Source organism: Crinia signifera, chromosome 1, assembly GCF_055691185.1.
Source record: "Crinia signifera chromosome 1, ASM5569118v1, whole genome shotgun sequence".
NCBI lineage: Eukaryota > Metazoa > Chordata > Amphibia > Anura > Myobatrachidae > Crinia > Crinia signifera.
This window is the reverse complement of record NC_139217.1, coordinates 131,135,833-131,152,105: the sequence shown is the minus strand read 5'-3', so window position 1 is coordinate 131,152,105 and position 16,273 is coordinate 131,135,833. Positions and strand designations below refer to the sequence as shown.

The 16,273-nt window shown below is 43.9% G+C and overlaps 1 protein-coding gene across 3 annotated transcripts in view; it reads right to left on the bottom strand.

Annotated features, from left to right (window-relative positions):
• SLC7A11 (solute carrier family 7 member 11) overlaps positions 1-16,273 on the bottom strand; it is a 248,006-nt gene that overhangs the window by 166,830 nt on the left and 64,903 nt on the right. For all 3 annotated transcript variants that reach the window (XM_083173680.1, XM_083173663.1, XM_083173671.1), the window contains one exon: positions 3,345-3,460. In XM_083173680.1, the coding sequence (XP_083029806.1) occupies positions 3,345-3,460 (116 nt within the window). The remainder of the gene's footprint in view (positions 1-3,344; positions 3,461-16,273) is intronic.

The window sequence follows — 16,273 nt, the reverse complement described above, 5'->3', positions numbered from 1 at the left end:
ATTCCATTTGTTGTCATGACAATTAGCATTACAAATATTTTATACATGCGGTGGGGTTCATTACAGAAATAATAATACAGAAAATGCAGTACCAAAATGCAGACAGGAGAACTCAATCAAAGTATTATAAAACCTCAAATAAAACTGAATAGTGTGAAGAAAGGAAATGAAAGGGTTGATTCAATTAATGGTACTGCTTTCCTAGCACGGCGCCCGTCTCATTGATTGTATGCCTTAAGTTTAAGGTACTTAAGGCATACAATCAACGCGATGGACCCGATTTTTTAATCTCATGGATCTACTAGATCAGGGGTGGCCAACCAATCAGAGGCAATGAGCCAAAAATTTTTTTAGGGTAAGACAAAGAGCCAATACTATGCAAAAATGGGGGTGGACTATCTCCCTCAAGGCCACGCCCCATTTTTAAATGACCTGCGCTACCTGCATTTGAGCTGCCCTGTCAAATATGCTATCTATCTATGCAACCCAATATGAGGTGGTATGGAGGATCAAGATAGAAAGAGAGGGGTATGAGCAGGATTTAGTGAGAGAAAGGGGGGAAACAAGAAAGTTTCAGTAAGAGAAAGAGGGGGTCAGCGAGAGGGAGAGTGTGAGAGAGTGTTAGAAAGCAAGAGATGGTGTCAGGGGCAGAGTGGGAGAGAGGAAGAGAGTGAGGAGAAAGAGACCTAGAATTATATGGGGGCATACACAGGACAGGTGAGGGAAAGGGGGACAAATAGGCGGCAAATGGGAGGGCGGGTGCATAGATGGCGAGTGGGAAGCAGAGGGGGCATAGACAGAGGGTGGGGGGGAGGTAGCATAGACAGAGGGTGGGGGGGAGGGGGCATAGACAGAGGGTGGCGGCATAGACGGGCAGAGGATCATATGGGGGCATAGATGGAAACAGGGGATAGATGGGAACAGAAAATCAGCCTAGGAAGCATGAAGATACACTTACATAGAACATGATATACAACACACACAGATTACCAGCATATACTGTACACATACATACTGTAGATAAGTTCCCAGGCAGATACTGATGGGCTCTTATCCTTTCACGCAGCTGGTCCCACATGATCACCAGGGTGGAAGGTGGGTGCTTGTTCTGAGTGAGCCATAATGAAGATATCTCTCCCTGGCTGGGACCCTTGGGTACAGCGATCGCCAGACGTGATCTCCTCAGGCGCACCTGCCTGCCCCCGCCAACTGCGTTCCCCTCCTCGCCTGCACTCCATTCCCGTCCTCTCCCCTGCTGCCCTCCTGTACTCTGCTCCCCTCCGGCCTCCGCAAACAATGCTAGCCGCACAATTCCTGACAGCCCTGGACAGATGGCACGCACGCTGCCTCCGGGCTGTGGAACGCAGAGTACGGAAGTGCACCACGGGGGAGGGGTGCACTAGGCAGTGCCGACCGCATAATACATGGACACACAAACTTCTGGTCAAGCGCGTCCCGCTGCAGGGGACGCGCTTGCCCACTCTTTGTGGTATCAGTAAGCAGCCACATTATAATGACAGGGGAGTGTTCTCGGGAGCCGCAGCTCGGTGATAGGCGAGCCGCATGCGGCTCGCGAGCCGCGGGTTGGCCACCGCTGTACTAGATTGTAAGCTCCTCCGAGTAGGGCCCTCTTCCCTCCTGTTGTCAAAGCCCACTTCTCTTCACATTTCACTCACAGCTCTCCTATACTCCAACACTCAGTGACCATCTTCATACTCATCTCCATCATTGGCCTCAAGCCTCTAGTTGTATGTTGATTGGGTCCTCACTACTTACATTTAAGCTGTAATGTGTATTGAACTGTGGTGCTCTTTATTTGTACTGTATTTTTATTCAATGTTATGCCAAGTTTTGTCTCCCTGTATTGTTCCTTTGTACGGCGCTGCGAAACACTTGTGGCGCCTTATAAATAAAATTATAATAATAATAATAATCTTATGTATCCATAAGATGCATGAGATCCATGAGATCCATGAGATAAAAAATCGTTAGCCCCCAATAACCATTGTTAATGCCACCAGCACTATCAATGCCAACCCGACGTGTGGCGAGCGCAGTGAGCCCGCGAGGGGCGGCGGTACACGTCCTCCGACCTTTTCATACCCCCACTATCCTCTTCGGCGTGGAGTTGATTCTATATAGTGTGGCGAGCGCAGCGAGCCCAGCGAGGGGACACAGACTACTTTACATGTATTCCGTGTCCCCTCGCTGTGCTCGCTGTGCTCGCCACGCTTCGGGCTCGGTGGCTCGCTGCACTTGCCACACTATATAAAGTCAACTCCACGCCGACGTGGATTGTGGGGGTAAGAAAAGGTCAGAGGACGCGTACCGCCGCCCCGCACGGGCTCGCTGCTCTCGCCATGCTTCGGGCTCGGTGGCTCGCTGCACTCGCCACACTATATAAAGTCAACTCCACGCCGACGTGGATACTGGGGGTATGAAAAGGTCGGAGGACGCGTACCGTCGCCCCTCGCGGGCTCACTGCGCTCGCCACGCTTCGGGTTGGCGTCAATAGTGGGGTGGCGTTAACAATGGGGGGGCCATTTCACCCCAAAATTGGGGTTTTGGGGCCTTTTTACATTGATTCCAATGTAAAAATCTCATCGATTGCATCATCTCATGCATCTTATGCCACACAAACACATAAGATGCATGAGATGCTTAAGATATCAGCCCCACACATACAATCTAGATCATGGACGCCGTGCTAGGAAAGCAGTACCCAATTAATATATTTAAGAAAGGGTTCGTTAGACAATTTTTAGTGGAGAAAGACATCCATGGATACCACCATTAATTATAAGGTAAAACGGGAGGTCCAGTAAGGTAAATATTAGGCCAGTGTGGCAGGGCCTGGGACAGTTGTACCCATAGCACCCCCTCTTATGTGCAGCCTGTGCCAGGCATGGGGGGGCACAGAGCATCTGGGGGATGAATAGAGGCGACGGCCGAGGGGACCAGAGAGGTGGGCAGGGGAAGCCGGGCAGCAGCGCACTTTAAAAAAAATACATACAAATGAATAAAAAGCCACTGATTGGCTGAGAGCTCTCTCATTCATTTGTATGTTGTTGTTTTTTTAATGCAGCGTCGCACGGCACCTGGCTCCCGCACCGCCCATTTGCGTCTCTTTTGCCCGACTCCTAGCTCAACCCCGCCGCCTCTCTTGCAGCCCAGCTCCTGGGTCTCAATCCCCCCCCCTTCCCCCTTCCCTCCACCTGCAGGTTTTACATGCAGGTGTTTTACATATGGTAAATTGTATACGATTTATCACATGTAAATAATGGCACATTTTTGTTGATTTATCAAAATAAAAGTCATATACAGTATTAATATGTAATGCTTACTTATTCCAACAGCTGTGACCAACTTGATAGCCAGGTCTGGTATTTCACATTGTATAAAGAAGGGCTCGAGGATATAGCGTCCAAATGCTAGCGATATCACTGCAGTAGCAGCTGGGCTAAAACAGAGAGGGAAAATAGAGAGAGAAAAAAGAATCATTGTAATGTAAAGTGCATAAAAATTCAAGGCAAGTATTATAAATGCATTACATTTTCTGGGGCAGAAAACACTTCGTGGCTCTGCTTTGTTCTATAGCACATCTTTGTCATTATGCAGAGTCTGAAAGTATAATACATTTATTGTATTGTAGTTTTACAAGCAGATGCACACAGATATAATTATAATAACTGTTCGTTTCCGTGCAAATGTAGCACTGACCGTGAAGGTAAAGATTATAGGACTATTCATTAAAGTCCATTTTTTTTGTCAATGCAAAATCAGCCGTATAAGACAAGCCATTTTCTACAATCTGCGCCTGGTGTTTTCACTGTATTGAGCAGGAACTGTTACTGAAACAAATTGCTAGTTTAAAATTTGCCTTTTGGCTTCAATAAGAGGCAGAAACTGACAGAAATCTCACTTCCCTCAGGAGAATGAGGGAGAGAAGAGAATGTATGAATTACTGATGTGTATTAGGGCAATTAGTGAGGACAGGATCAGCCATGCAGGGATCACTGTAGACAGTCGGAATTCATCCAGTAAGCTGGCTCAGTCTGCTGAGACATGTCTTATACCATCACATGAGTAGATGAATTATATGTTTAAATGTTACCAAAGTTTGCTTTTCAGGCACATAAATCATCTTAGAATAGCAATTGTTGGAGTCTTTGACCCCCACCTTCCTTAATCCTTAACTGTGTATTTAATTTGATAAGATAAATGAAAGTGCTTCTAATGAATGAGAAGGTATGTATTATCTAAGTAATGGAAGACCATTTAAAAGTCACAGTGTGTTGTCAGAGACCAGTGGCTCTAGTACAACAACATACCTCCCAACTGTCCTGATTTTAATGGAACAGTCATGCCCCATTTTCTGAAGCTTCTGTATGCCCATTTTCAGGAATGTGCACGGCGGGGCCAGGAGCGAGTCCTGACTTCTTATGTGAGAATGTTGGGAGGTATGAAACAATATATTGGTATTTGCTTAGTAGTGCTCAAGAATTTGGTGGTTAAAATAAAACAAAAGAAGATATTTATAATATCTTCGTTGTATTTTTTATTTTTTTTTAACTCTGGACTATACTGGAGTATGACAGGAGAGGCTCTGCCTCACCTGGGTCTCCTGCCCACACGTCACTGCATATTATGTGTTAGTACTGTAGATTGGGTTTGTAGGGCGAAGGAGCTTCCAAATTCCCAATTTCTAGTTGTAATCCACACCCAAGGATTAATATGGTTTGTAGCCATTTCTTTTCATTTCAACAGGTTAGGCCTTTTTATATAATGCCAGATTATTCTGTTACAGTTGGGAACAAAACAAAAATAAAACAAGACTGGATAATAAAACACAAACACTGAACTTTTACACCGCGCCAGGTTATTGCCAGGTTGGTGACATGTCGACATGGGTTGACGTGCGGTGTGAAAACATCAAGCTCATAACCTAAGGTTGCCAGGTTGGTGACGTGTCACTGTACGGTGTGAAAGCATCAAACTGATAACCCAAATTGACCAACCCGGGAATTAGACCCGTGTTTTAAGAAGAGTTAAACCCAGGTTGCCCTTTGTATAATGGGCGACCCAGGTTTAATCTGAAAGCGCCGGACCCAAATTGAATTCTCCACTTTGTCTTTAGAACGTTGAGATGAAACTACAATTTAGTGAAAGGGTGCGAAAACACCCCTTTTCACATTATTTTAGTTAGAACATTTTTTTAAGAAACAGGCCTCTTAGTGTGTATGCTCAATATCGTAAAAGATCCCACGCCCCCCAAATTGTCTGTGCTGCACCGCGGGAGGGGGGGGGGGTTCGGATGACGTCCCTGATCATTTACCAATCTCTCTCAGTGTGTACACATGACAAAATTTGCCAGGGCTTACCGCTAATATCATTAAGCCTGTCGCCTAGTATGTAAGAGGCTTTACAATAAGCATAAATATATCTCCTATGTTTAAATAAGATTTATATTTTAATTAAACTTTGACAGAAGAGCAATTTTAATAAAATTTGAGGACAAGCCATAATATGTGGCCTCAGGTGTTGTTTCATTGACATTTCAGTAGTTAACATGAATAAAGCAAAAAAAAGCAGAAGATTCCAATCAGTCCTCGGTTAACCTAAACAAGTCAGGTTTTAAAAACATGCTTTATTAAATTAATCTCAGAGAAGCAATTTAGGTCTGTAAATAAGATTATGCTTTAAATGATAGGATTCTTCAGAATATTTTATCAGTCGCTGTCCTTAAGTAACCCCGACAGGTCATGTTATTTGCTTTTTGCTTTTTAACCCCAACAGGTGAATTAAGCTTTTTGATTGGGTTGGCAATTATGCCACTCTTTGCAGAGCAGGAAATGCTGAAAACATGATCTTTTGGTTGTATAGTACTTGAAGAGTGATATGAGAAACCTCTATCCTATTAAAAGAATATATTTGTCCCTCTTGAATATTTGGGAAAATGAAGTGATGCAAGTGCTAGAGTTGAATGCAGTGAACTGAGAGAGTCGGTTGGTAAACAGTGCCAGCCCAAGCTACAGTACAGTTTGTAGTTAAAGCCCATTGACCTTTATTGCATTGGGAACCGAGATTACATTTTTTTTTTGTATCCAGATTATAAAACATACTGTAACTGCCCTCCCCTTTGATATGCCATTTATAGAGAGGCCTAGGCTCTCTGTCCTGGAAGACAGCGGGGAAATTAATTTAGCACAAATGGATCCACAATTTTCATTCTTAGCACTGTGTGATACGGTCGATACTGATTGATTGGCATAACATACTGTATAGTGATTTGTGTTCCCAAACATCAAGATGGCACATCCCAGACAATCCTGTATCTCACACTGCCAACAGTTATGTAGGCAGGACAGGGAACTCTGCTCATTAACAGCATTCTTTTAGGCATGAAACAAATATGACATGACACTCACACCATCTTGTCACATGTGTGCCTAATACAACATTGTCACATCTCAGCCTTTGATATGATTATGTCCGTTGGTTCCACACAATCTGTCACATCAGCTGCCTCCCTAGGACACAAACATGGTTTGGTCCAGCAGGAATGGCAGTATTATTAAAAAGTATAATCTGTATATAGTTCCAGCACACCAAATGGGTTAAACATACAGCTTTGTCCACAGTTCATAGTAGTAGTAGTAGTAGTACTTTTATTTATAAGGCGCCGCAAAGTGTCCGCAGCGCCGTACATAGCAAACAAAAAAAAACAAATTACAAGGTAACGTACAGGGTGTGTTGAAAGATACAGTATAAATAGGGATTCATATCATGCTACACAGAAACACCAGCTCAAAACATACAACAGTGCATGCATGCTGGAGATGTACCTATGTGTGGGTGCTCCTAGGTGATGCCCCCATCTGTACTGTTATTAATTTGCAACCGTGGACCAGCACTGCTGGTGGCTATTGGGGGAATTAGTTGACGTTGGTTAGTGAAGTTACTCTATGAGAAGCGCATAATGTCACTATAAGCCAACAATGCTGATCCATAGCAGGACTGATAGCCCTGACATGTATCCAGTAGACATGTCAATAAGTGGAATGACAGCACGCTAATAAGGTCACTGATGGGTAGAGTGCCTACTGAGAAAGGCAAGGTGGGAGTTTTACCTGTCATTTGCTTGTCAGTCTGGGATGAGGAAGAGGAGTCTAGGGTATATATGGTCTGTTTAGGACATTTGTCTGTATGACTGACACTGGAAAAGCTGTCTGGTGACTATAGAGGAGGTCTCTGTTAGTGAGGGCCTTATTTTGGTTCATTCTTTCTGACAAAATCCTTCTTAGATGGGCAAAACCATGTGCACTGCAGGTGGGGTAGATGTAACATGTGCAGAGAAAATTAGATTTGGGTGGGGTTTTACTTCAAAGTGAGATCTATATTGCAGTGTAAAAATAAAGCAGTCAGTATTTACCCTGCACAGAAACAAAATTACTCACCCAAATCTAATTCTCTCTGCACATGTTACATCTGCCCCCCCCCCCCCCTGCAGTGCACATGGTTTTGTCCATCTAAGAAGGATTTTGACAGAAAGAATGAACCAAAATAAGGCCCTGAGTGACAGGACTGTGAACATTGACTCTGCAATGGTTACTGGACTGTGGTCATTGTGACAAAATAAAAGCATATTAATGAAGTCAATAGTCAGTGTGTGTGCTTGCATTACAAAGCTTCTTTATCATATAATAATTGAGGGAAATCGGGGCGGAGATATAGGGAGGAGCAACCTGAACCCAGACTAAGGCCCTTATTCAGATCTGATCGCAGTACAAATGTGTTCTCAAAATGGGAAAAACCATGTGCACTGCAGGTGGGGCAGATGTAACACGTATAGAGAGTTGGATTTGTGTGAGATTTGGTTTCTGTGCAGGGTAAATACTGCCTGCACTAGTTTTACACTGCAATTTAAATTTCAGTTTCAACACACCCCAGCCAAATTTAATTCTATCTGAACATGTTACATCTGCCCCACCTGCAGTACACATGGTTATGCCCATTTTGAGAACAAATGTGTACTGCAATTAGATCTGAATAAGGTCCTAAATGTAGGGTGATCCAAAACTATTAGTATTACAAAAACTGATTTAGTGCTGCCCGTAGAATTCAAAGGACACTTCTGGTATGCACCTTGCAGTGTGTACAGTCACCCGGTGCCCCAGTTTTGTCCTGAAGATGTTATTGGTTTTTGCAAGCAAACTCCAGAGGCTTCCAGTTTTTGGAGTTTAGTGAGTACAAGTTGGCTCTGTTGGGTCCCGAACAATGAATTGTCCCATTGAACATACTGTAACATGTAGAAGCTAGCATTTCCACTTGTGTAAATAGCTCATAATGGATGATGAATAGGCCGCATGGATTACCTAGTCTGATGACATCAGAGGATACATTACCTGAAGGGGATATAGACACTACCCTTCCAAGGGGGACAATACTCTATGTTCCCGGACTTCCTTGCCAGTGGCAGTTGCAGAGGGGGTCGGCAGCATAGTCCAAAATTCAAATAGGGGAGACACGCCAACTGCCACTCCAAACACTGCCAAACCTTGCCTGCTGGAACTCATTGGCAGTAGATGGGGCTTATTGCTTCCATAGAAAGTTTATTAACAAGGTATACATAAATAATTCTAAATATAAACATGAAGGACAGCTCTTCCACTTAGAGAGTTCCTTTACAATATGAGGACTTCCTCGCATGCACTGCCCTCATCTAGCACCTTCAAATTCCTTGGTGCAAAATGGAGCCTATAGGCTTTTATAGGTTAAGCCATCTACTGTATACATCACATTGCCTATAGGGTACCAGCAATCGAAAGTTTTCTTTTATACATATGGGGATTGCAGCAAGCTTCTGAAAACCGCAATGACTACATTTTACCCTTAGTATTATTTAATTATTATTTATTTATTAATAGTTTCTTATATAGTGCATACATATTCCGCAGCGCTTTACAGAGTATAGTTGAACATTCACATCAGTCCCTGCCCCAGTGGAGCTTACAATCTATATTCCCTACCACATGCTCACGCACACACAGACATTATAGGGTTAATTTTTGTTGGGAGCCAATTAACCTACCAGTATATTTTTGGATTGTGGGAGGAAACCGGAGTACCCGGAGGAAACCCACGCAAGTACGGGGAGAATATACAAACTCCGCACAATTAGAGCCATGGTGGGAATCGAACCCTTGACCTCAGTGGTGTGAGGCAGTAATGCTAACCATTACACCATCCGTACTGCCCCCAAAAAAGATATAGTACATCCCACACTATATCTTTTATGAACAATCGCCTATTTGTATTATCGTAGATAATATTATCATTTAGTAATATGCTCTTTGAAAAAAAAAATAGACTTTCCAAAATGTGTTTTAGTCTATTTTGTAAAATATAGAATCAAAGTCTATGTAGTTGTACACGTCTGCCAGCTTCTGCCTGATGACAGTAACAGAACATGTTGTGCTGCTGGCTAAGGCATATGCCTTCAACCATATCTGATGCAATAACCAAGAGGTGAACGTTTGAACAGACATGTGAAGACAGTCTGCGATTTATGGCCATTGAAAGAATTGCATAATTTAGGCCAATGTGGGATTGGTTGACAAAATCTGAGCCAGAGGCCTTACTGTTATTTCTGAAGCTTGTGATAGTCCTTTATTTTCTACTAATGTTCCGCTGGGCAGTTTTAGAACACCAGCAACACACAGCTTTCATCTCCTAAACTGCGAGCATGTCTGTAGGTCTAGGATATATTAAACACACAGTGGTCAGTGACACTTGACAAAGCTTTACAGCGGGTTTCTGAGGGGAAGTAAATAAATGACTCTAATTTTCATCTATGGTCAAGATTATTGCCTGAGGTACAGTATAGAACTGGTAACGTAACCACAGCCTTTGATGCAGTAGTTCTTTAGATATCTATGAAGTGTGAAATGAGAATTGTGATATCTTTTTCTCTGACTTGTGTTTTTTCTCCCCCTTTTTTCCGATGCACCTTACACAGAGAAAGGATATGTGTTAAAAGTTCTCTGTAGCAGATTTTACGCTGGAATCTACTTTGAGACTAAAATTGTGGAAATAGCTGCTGACATAAAACTTAGGAAAATAGAGGAAAATACTGGTTCAGATTATAGCCGAGAAAATGCAGCAATTACAGGGCCCTTGAAAGTATTTTAAAATGAAAGATAATAGGGAAAGAATATTGTATATTTTTTAAAAGCTTTCTAGTCTGTAATCCACTTTCTCTCAGCGGAAGTCACTCGTAGTATTTCTTGCATAGATTTGAATGCAGCAATTTCAAAGGTATAAAAAACAAGAGAGCTTTTGAAACTTTTTCTTTGTGTTATATGCATAGGAGAAGATTTTTGCTAAGTGCCCCCATTGTACTGTCCATCTGCTGAATACCCAGTGTCACCATTTCATTTGCATTTTCAGTAGCTTCTTAGATACCTGAAAAATATTCTGGCATCTCAGGACAGCTCTGTGAACCTGGAAGTTTGAGCAAGTATGAAATGTCCGTATCAGGAAAAGTTTAAATAGGATTTTGATATCCTGCATACTGTACTACAGATGGAGCCGCTCTCTGCATTTTCGCCAGTGCACCAGCCGCTGGTATCTGGCGGCTGGCGCACCAGCGAATGTGGATGCGTGAGCATCTCACGCGCTCTCACATCTATTGTCCAGAATGGAGAGCACAATCATTTGCTGTGTGTGTGCACCATCCGCCGGCACTGGCAATCGGTGCGACAGGAGCGGCTCCACCTGTAGTTCTATTTCATTATCATAATCGATTTAATGATAAATAATGTTATGACTATTATACCCCTTTCACATCGCTAAGCCCAGGTTACCCTTATATAAAGCGCAACACAGGATTAACCCTTCTTATAACCCAGGTCGAATTGCAGGGTTGTTTGACCCAGGTTATAAGCTGTGGTGCTTTAATACCTTACCTTGTCCCCGTTCCATACGTCATCAACCCGGCAATAACCCAGGTCCGAGGTGCGATGTGTAGTTACAAGATTAAGAAGACATCAGGTCTAACTTTAAATGAGTCCGCTTTGTACAATGTTCTTAGTGTCTAATGGTGCGATGGTGTGTTCTGCGCTTCCAAATGACACTGTCGGATTAACATGCAGAGGAATTTACGGGGAGGGCCGGGAGCAGCTGGCACTTTTGGAAACAGGCCATGACAGTCCAGAAACCCCGGCTTCTTAGCGGCTAGCAGGTAGTCCGGGTTTCAGACGCTAAAGCGTCTAAGTTTTAGCGTCTGCATGGGGACACGACCCCTTCATAGCGTCTAGCAGGTAGTCAGGTTTCAGACGCTTTATCGTCTGAATCCTGACTCCCCCTTCATAGCGGCTTGCAGATATTCTGGGTTTCAGATGCTTTTGCGTCTAAATTTAGCGTCTGCATGGGGGACTCCCCCTTTGATAGCGGTGTGCCGGGGTGTGTAGTTTAGAAGCCCCGGCACGTCAGCGGTGTGCCCGGGGTGTCCACTTTTACATGCCCCAGTTGTCAGCGGTGCGCAGGACTGCCTATTTCATTGTGGAACTACAAGAACCACAGTGACCTGTCAGCGCCTGGGCAGCATGCGCTGCTGCTGCCCAGCGCTACACTGATAACGTAAGCTTACAATACGTAGCTTACAGCTAGAGCGGCACGAGCACAGTCAGACAGAGCTAGAGCGGCACGTGCACAGGTAAACAGAGCCTCTGGCAGGCTGCCAAGTGTCAGAGACAGAGTGTTCACGATTTTGGCAATTTAGTACCAGGTACATATTCTAAAAAATATGGCCCATAAACATAGAAAATATAATGGGGTGTGGACGCACTGAATGGGTGTGGCCTTGCAATGGCTGTGACTTGCAGAAAAAAGCTACCTTACATTGACACAATAGTGCCCCTTAAATCATATTATGCCCCCCACACAGAAATTCCCCTTGCACCATATTGTTACGACGCACCCAGTAATGTCCCATAGAATTATGCCATACTTCCTGCTTGTTGTCGGGGGTTTCATATTGCCACTGCCACCTCTCTAGCTGCAGCATCTGACTGACTTTATCCTCTGAGCCTGAGCCTTCCATGCTGGTAAGCGGTACTGGGCCTGGGTTTCCGGAACTTCCTGGTACCGCTGTAAGAGCTTGCCTTCATTAGATTGTAGTCAATGTATTTCCTAAAATGGCTGCTGCTTCCTCTAGCTTTTAACCCCTTCCCGCCGCAGCCTGTTTTTGCCTTCCTGACAGAGCCCTTTTTTTCAAATCTGACAGGTATCACTTAAGTGGGGATAATTTTTTTTTGCTTTTACTTATCCCAGTGATTTTGAGATTGTTTTCTCGTGACACATTGTACTTCAAGTTAGTGGTAAATTTGGGTCGATACAGTCTGTGTTTTTTTGTGAAAAATACCAAAATGTCGTAAAAAAATGGAAAATTTAGCAATTTTCAAAATGTTAAATTTTCTGCTTGTGAGACAAATAATCATACCACTCAAAATAGTTAATAACTAACATAGACCATATGTCTACTTTATGTTTCCATCATTATTTCAACATCCTTTTAATTTTTTTGGACACTAGGAGGCTTAAAATATGAATAGCAAATTCTCAAATTTTCAAGAAAATTTCAAACACTGATTTTTTTAGGGACCAGTTCAGTTCTGATGTGACTTTGAGGGACTTGTATGTGAGACACCCCCATAAATGATGCCATTTCAAAAACTGCACCCCTCACAGTATTCAAAACAGCATTTTTGAAGTTTGTTAACCCTTTAGGTGTTTCACAGGAATTAAAACAAAGTGTAGGTGAAATTTCAAAATTTCATTTTTTTTGCAGATTTGCAATTTTAATACATTTTTCTAAGGAACACAGTAGATTTTACTAGAGAAATGTGACTAAAAATTGATTCCCCCAATTCTTTTGTTTTCATAAATATCCTATATGTGGCCCTAGTGTGCACGTTGACCAAACCACAGGCTTCATAATAGAAGGAGCACCTACTTGATTTTGGAGCCTCCTTTTTATGAGATTATTTTTTAGGCACCATGTAGGTTTCTAGGCACCATAAGATGCTAAAAGTTAGGAACCCCCCCACAAGTGACCCCATTTTGCAAACTACACCCCTCAGGGAATTCATCTAGGGGTATAGTGTACATTTCAAACCCCCAGGGGTTTCACCAATTGTGGTACAACTGGGCAGTGAAAATGAAAAATTATTTTTTTTATACAAAAATGTAGTTCTGGCTCCAAATTTTTCATTTTCACAAGGAATGAAGGAGATAAAGCACCCCAAAATCTGTGCCCCAATTTCTCCCGAGTACGGCAATGCCTCACATGTGACCAAAAAATACCATTTGGGTGCATGGCAGGACTCAGAAGGGAAGGAGTGATTTTTGGATTTTGCAGCTCAGATTCTGGTGGAATGTTGGTGGGTGCTATGTCGCATTAGCAAGACCCCCGAAGCACCAATACAGTGGAACCCCCCCACAAGTGACCCCATTTTGCAAACTACACCCCTCAGGGAATTCATCTAGGGGTATAGTGTACATTTCAAACCCCCAAGGGTTTCACCAATTTTGATACAACTGGGCTGTGCAAATGAAAAATTACATTTTTTACACAAAAATGCAGTTCTGGCTCCAAATTTGTCATTTTCACAAGGAATGAAGGAGACAAAGCACCCCAAAATCTGTGCTCCAATTTCTCCCGAGTACGACAATGCCTCGCATGTGACCAAAAAATACCATTTGGGTGCATGGCAGGACTCAGAAGGGAAGGAGTGATTTTTGGATTTTGCAGCTCAGATTCTGGTGGAATGTTGGTGGGTGCTATGTCGCATTAGCAAGACCCCCGAACAATGTTCCCTCTAATTTTACAAAGGCTTTGTGCAGAAAAAGATATTGGCTGTGCAACTTTGGAAGGAAATGTAAATTTTTCTGCGTCACATAACGTATACAGGCCTAGGTTTCGAGTTCTGTTGAGTTAATAAAGCAATTTGAATGTTTACAGACTTCACACACCACACATATAGACTATAGCAGTGATTTTCAACCTTATTAAACTCGTGGCACACTAAAACAAGATTTTAACCTTTGTGCGCTCAGTTGTAATGTCTGTGCGCGGGCTCGGCGAGTTGTGTGCGCGCGCACACGCGCACAGCTTAGAGGGAACACTGCCCCCGAAGCACCAATACAGTGGAACCCCCCCACAAGTGACCCCATTTTGCAAACTACACCCCTCAGGGAATTCATCTAGGGGTATAGTGTACATTTCAAACCCCCAGGGGTTTCACCAATTTTGATACAACTGGGCTGTGCAAATGAAAAATTACATTTTTTACACAAAAATGCAGTTCTGGCTCCAAATTTGTTATTTTCACAAGGAATGAAGGAGACAAAGCACCCCAAAATCTGTGCCCCAATTTCTCCCGAGTACGACAATGCCTCACATGTGACCAAAAAATACCATTTGGGTGCATGGCAGGACTCAGAAGGGAAGGAGTGATTTTTGGATTTTGCAGCTCAGATTCTGGTGGAATGTTGGTGGGTGCTATGTCGCATTAGCAAGAACCCCGAAGCACCAATACAGTGGAACCCCCCCACAAGTGACCCCATTTTGCAAACTACACCCCTCAGGGAATTCATCTAGGGGTATAGTGTACATTTCAAACCCCCAGGGGTTTCACCAATTTTGATACAACTGGGCTGTGCAAATGAAAAATTACATTTTTTACACAAAAATGCAGTTCTGGCTCCAAATTTGTCATTTTCACAAGGAATGAAGGAGACAAAGCACCCCAAAATCTGTGCCCCAATTTCTCCCGAGTACGACAATGCCTCATGTGTGACCAAAAAATGGCAGGACTCAGAAGGGAAGGAGTGATATTTGGATTTTGCAGCACAGATTCTGGTGGAATGTTGGTGGGTGCTATGTCGCATTAGCAAGACCCCCGAAGCACCAATAAAGTGGAACCCCCCCACAAGTGACCCCGTTTTGCAAACTACACCCCTCAGGGAATTCATCTAGGGGTATAGTGTACATTTCAAACCCCCAGGGGTTTCACCAATTTTGATACAACTGGGCTGTGCAAATGAAAAATTACATTTTTTACACAAAAATGCAGTTCTGGCTCCAAATTTTTCATTTTCACAAGGAATGAAGGAGACAAAGCACCCCAAAATCTGTGCCCCAATTTCTCCCGAGTATGTGACCAAAAAATACCAGTTGGGTGCATGGCAGGACTCAGAAGGGAAGGAGTGATTTTTTGGATTTTGCAGCTCAGATTCTGGTGGAATGAATGGTGGGTGCTATATGGCATTAGCAAGACCCCCGAAGCACGGTGAAATGATGAACCTAATAATCCATAGATGTGTGGTATATTTTAAAACACTCCTTTATACATAGGCCGGGTTTGTCGGGGCAAGTTTCACAGTGGAAAATAGGGTACTTGTTTCCTAGCACGGCCACACCGATTTAGATCGGGGTGGTCGTGTCGGAAAAATCGGGTCGATCGCATCGCATGCGATTTGGTCGCATGCGATGCGATCGACGCGACCGACCGATTTTGGACCCGATTTTTTTCATTGAATCCAATGTAAATTGGGTCCCTGGGACCCAATTTTACATTGGATTCAATGAAAAAAATTCCCAACCCCCCCAAATGTAAGCGCGTAAACTCCAGCCCACGATAGACGACAACCCGAAGCGTGGCGAGCGCAGCGAGCCCGCGAGGGGCGGCGGTACGCGTCCTCCGACCTTTTCATGCCCTACTATCCACTAGGGCGTGGAGTGAGAATAGAATAGTGTGGCGAGCGCAGCGAGCCACCGAGCCCGAAGCGTGGCGAGCGCAGCGCGCCCCGCGAGGGGACGCGGATACCTTCACAGGTAAACGCGTCCCTTCGCGGGCTTCACAGGTGTCCGCGTCACCACGGACACCTGTGAAGCCCGCAAGGGGACGCGTATAACTGTGAAGGTATCCGCGTCCGCTCGCCACGCTTCGGGCTCGGTGGCTCGCTGCGCTCGCCACACTATTATATTCTCACTCCACGCCCTAGTGGATAGTAGGGCATGAAAAGGTCGGAGGACGCGTACTGCCGCCCCTCGCGGGCTCGCTGCGCTCGCCACGCTTCGGGTTGGCGTCTATCGTGGGGTGACGACGGGGACATCTATAATGTGAAATGGGTCATATTGGCCCATTTCACATTTTTTCACATTTTTTCACCATTTCAATGTTAAAAAATATTTTAACATTGAAGCCTA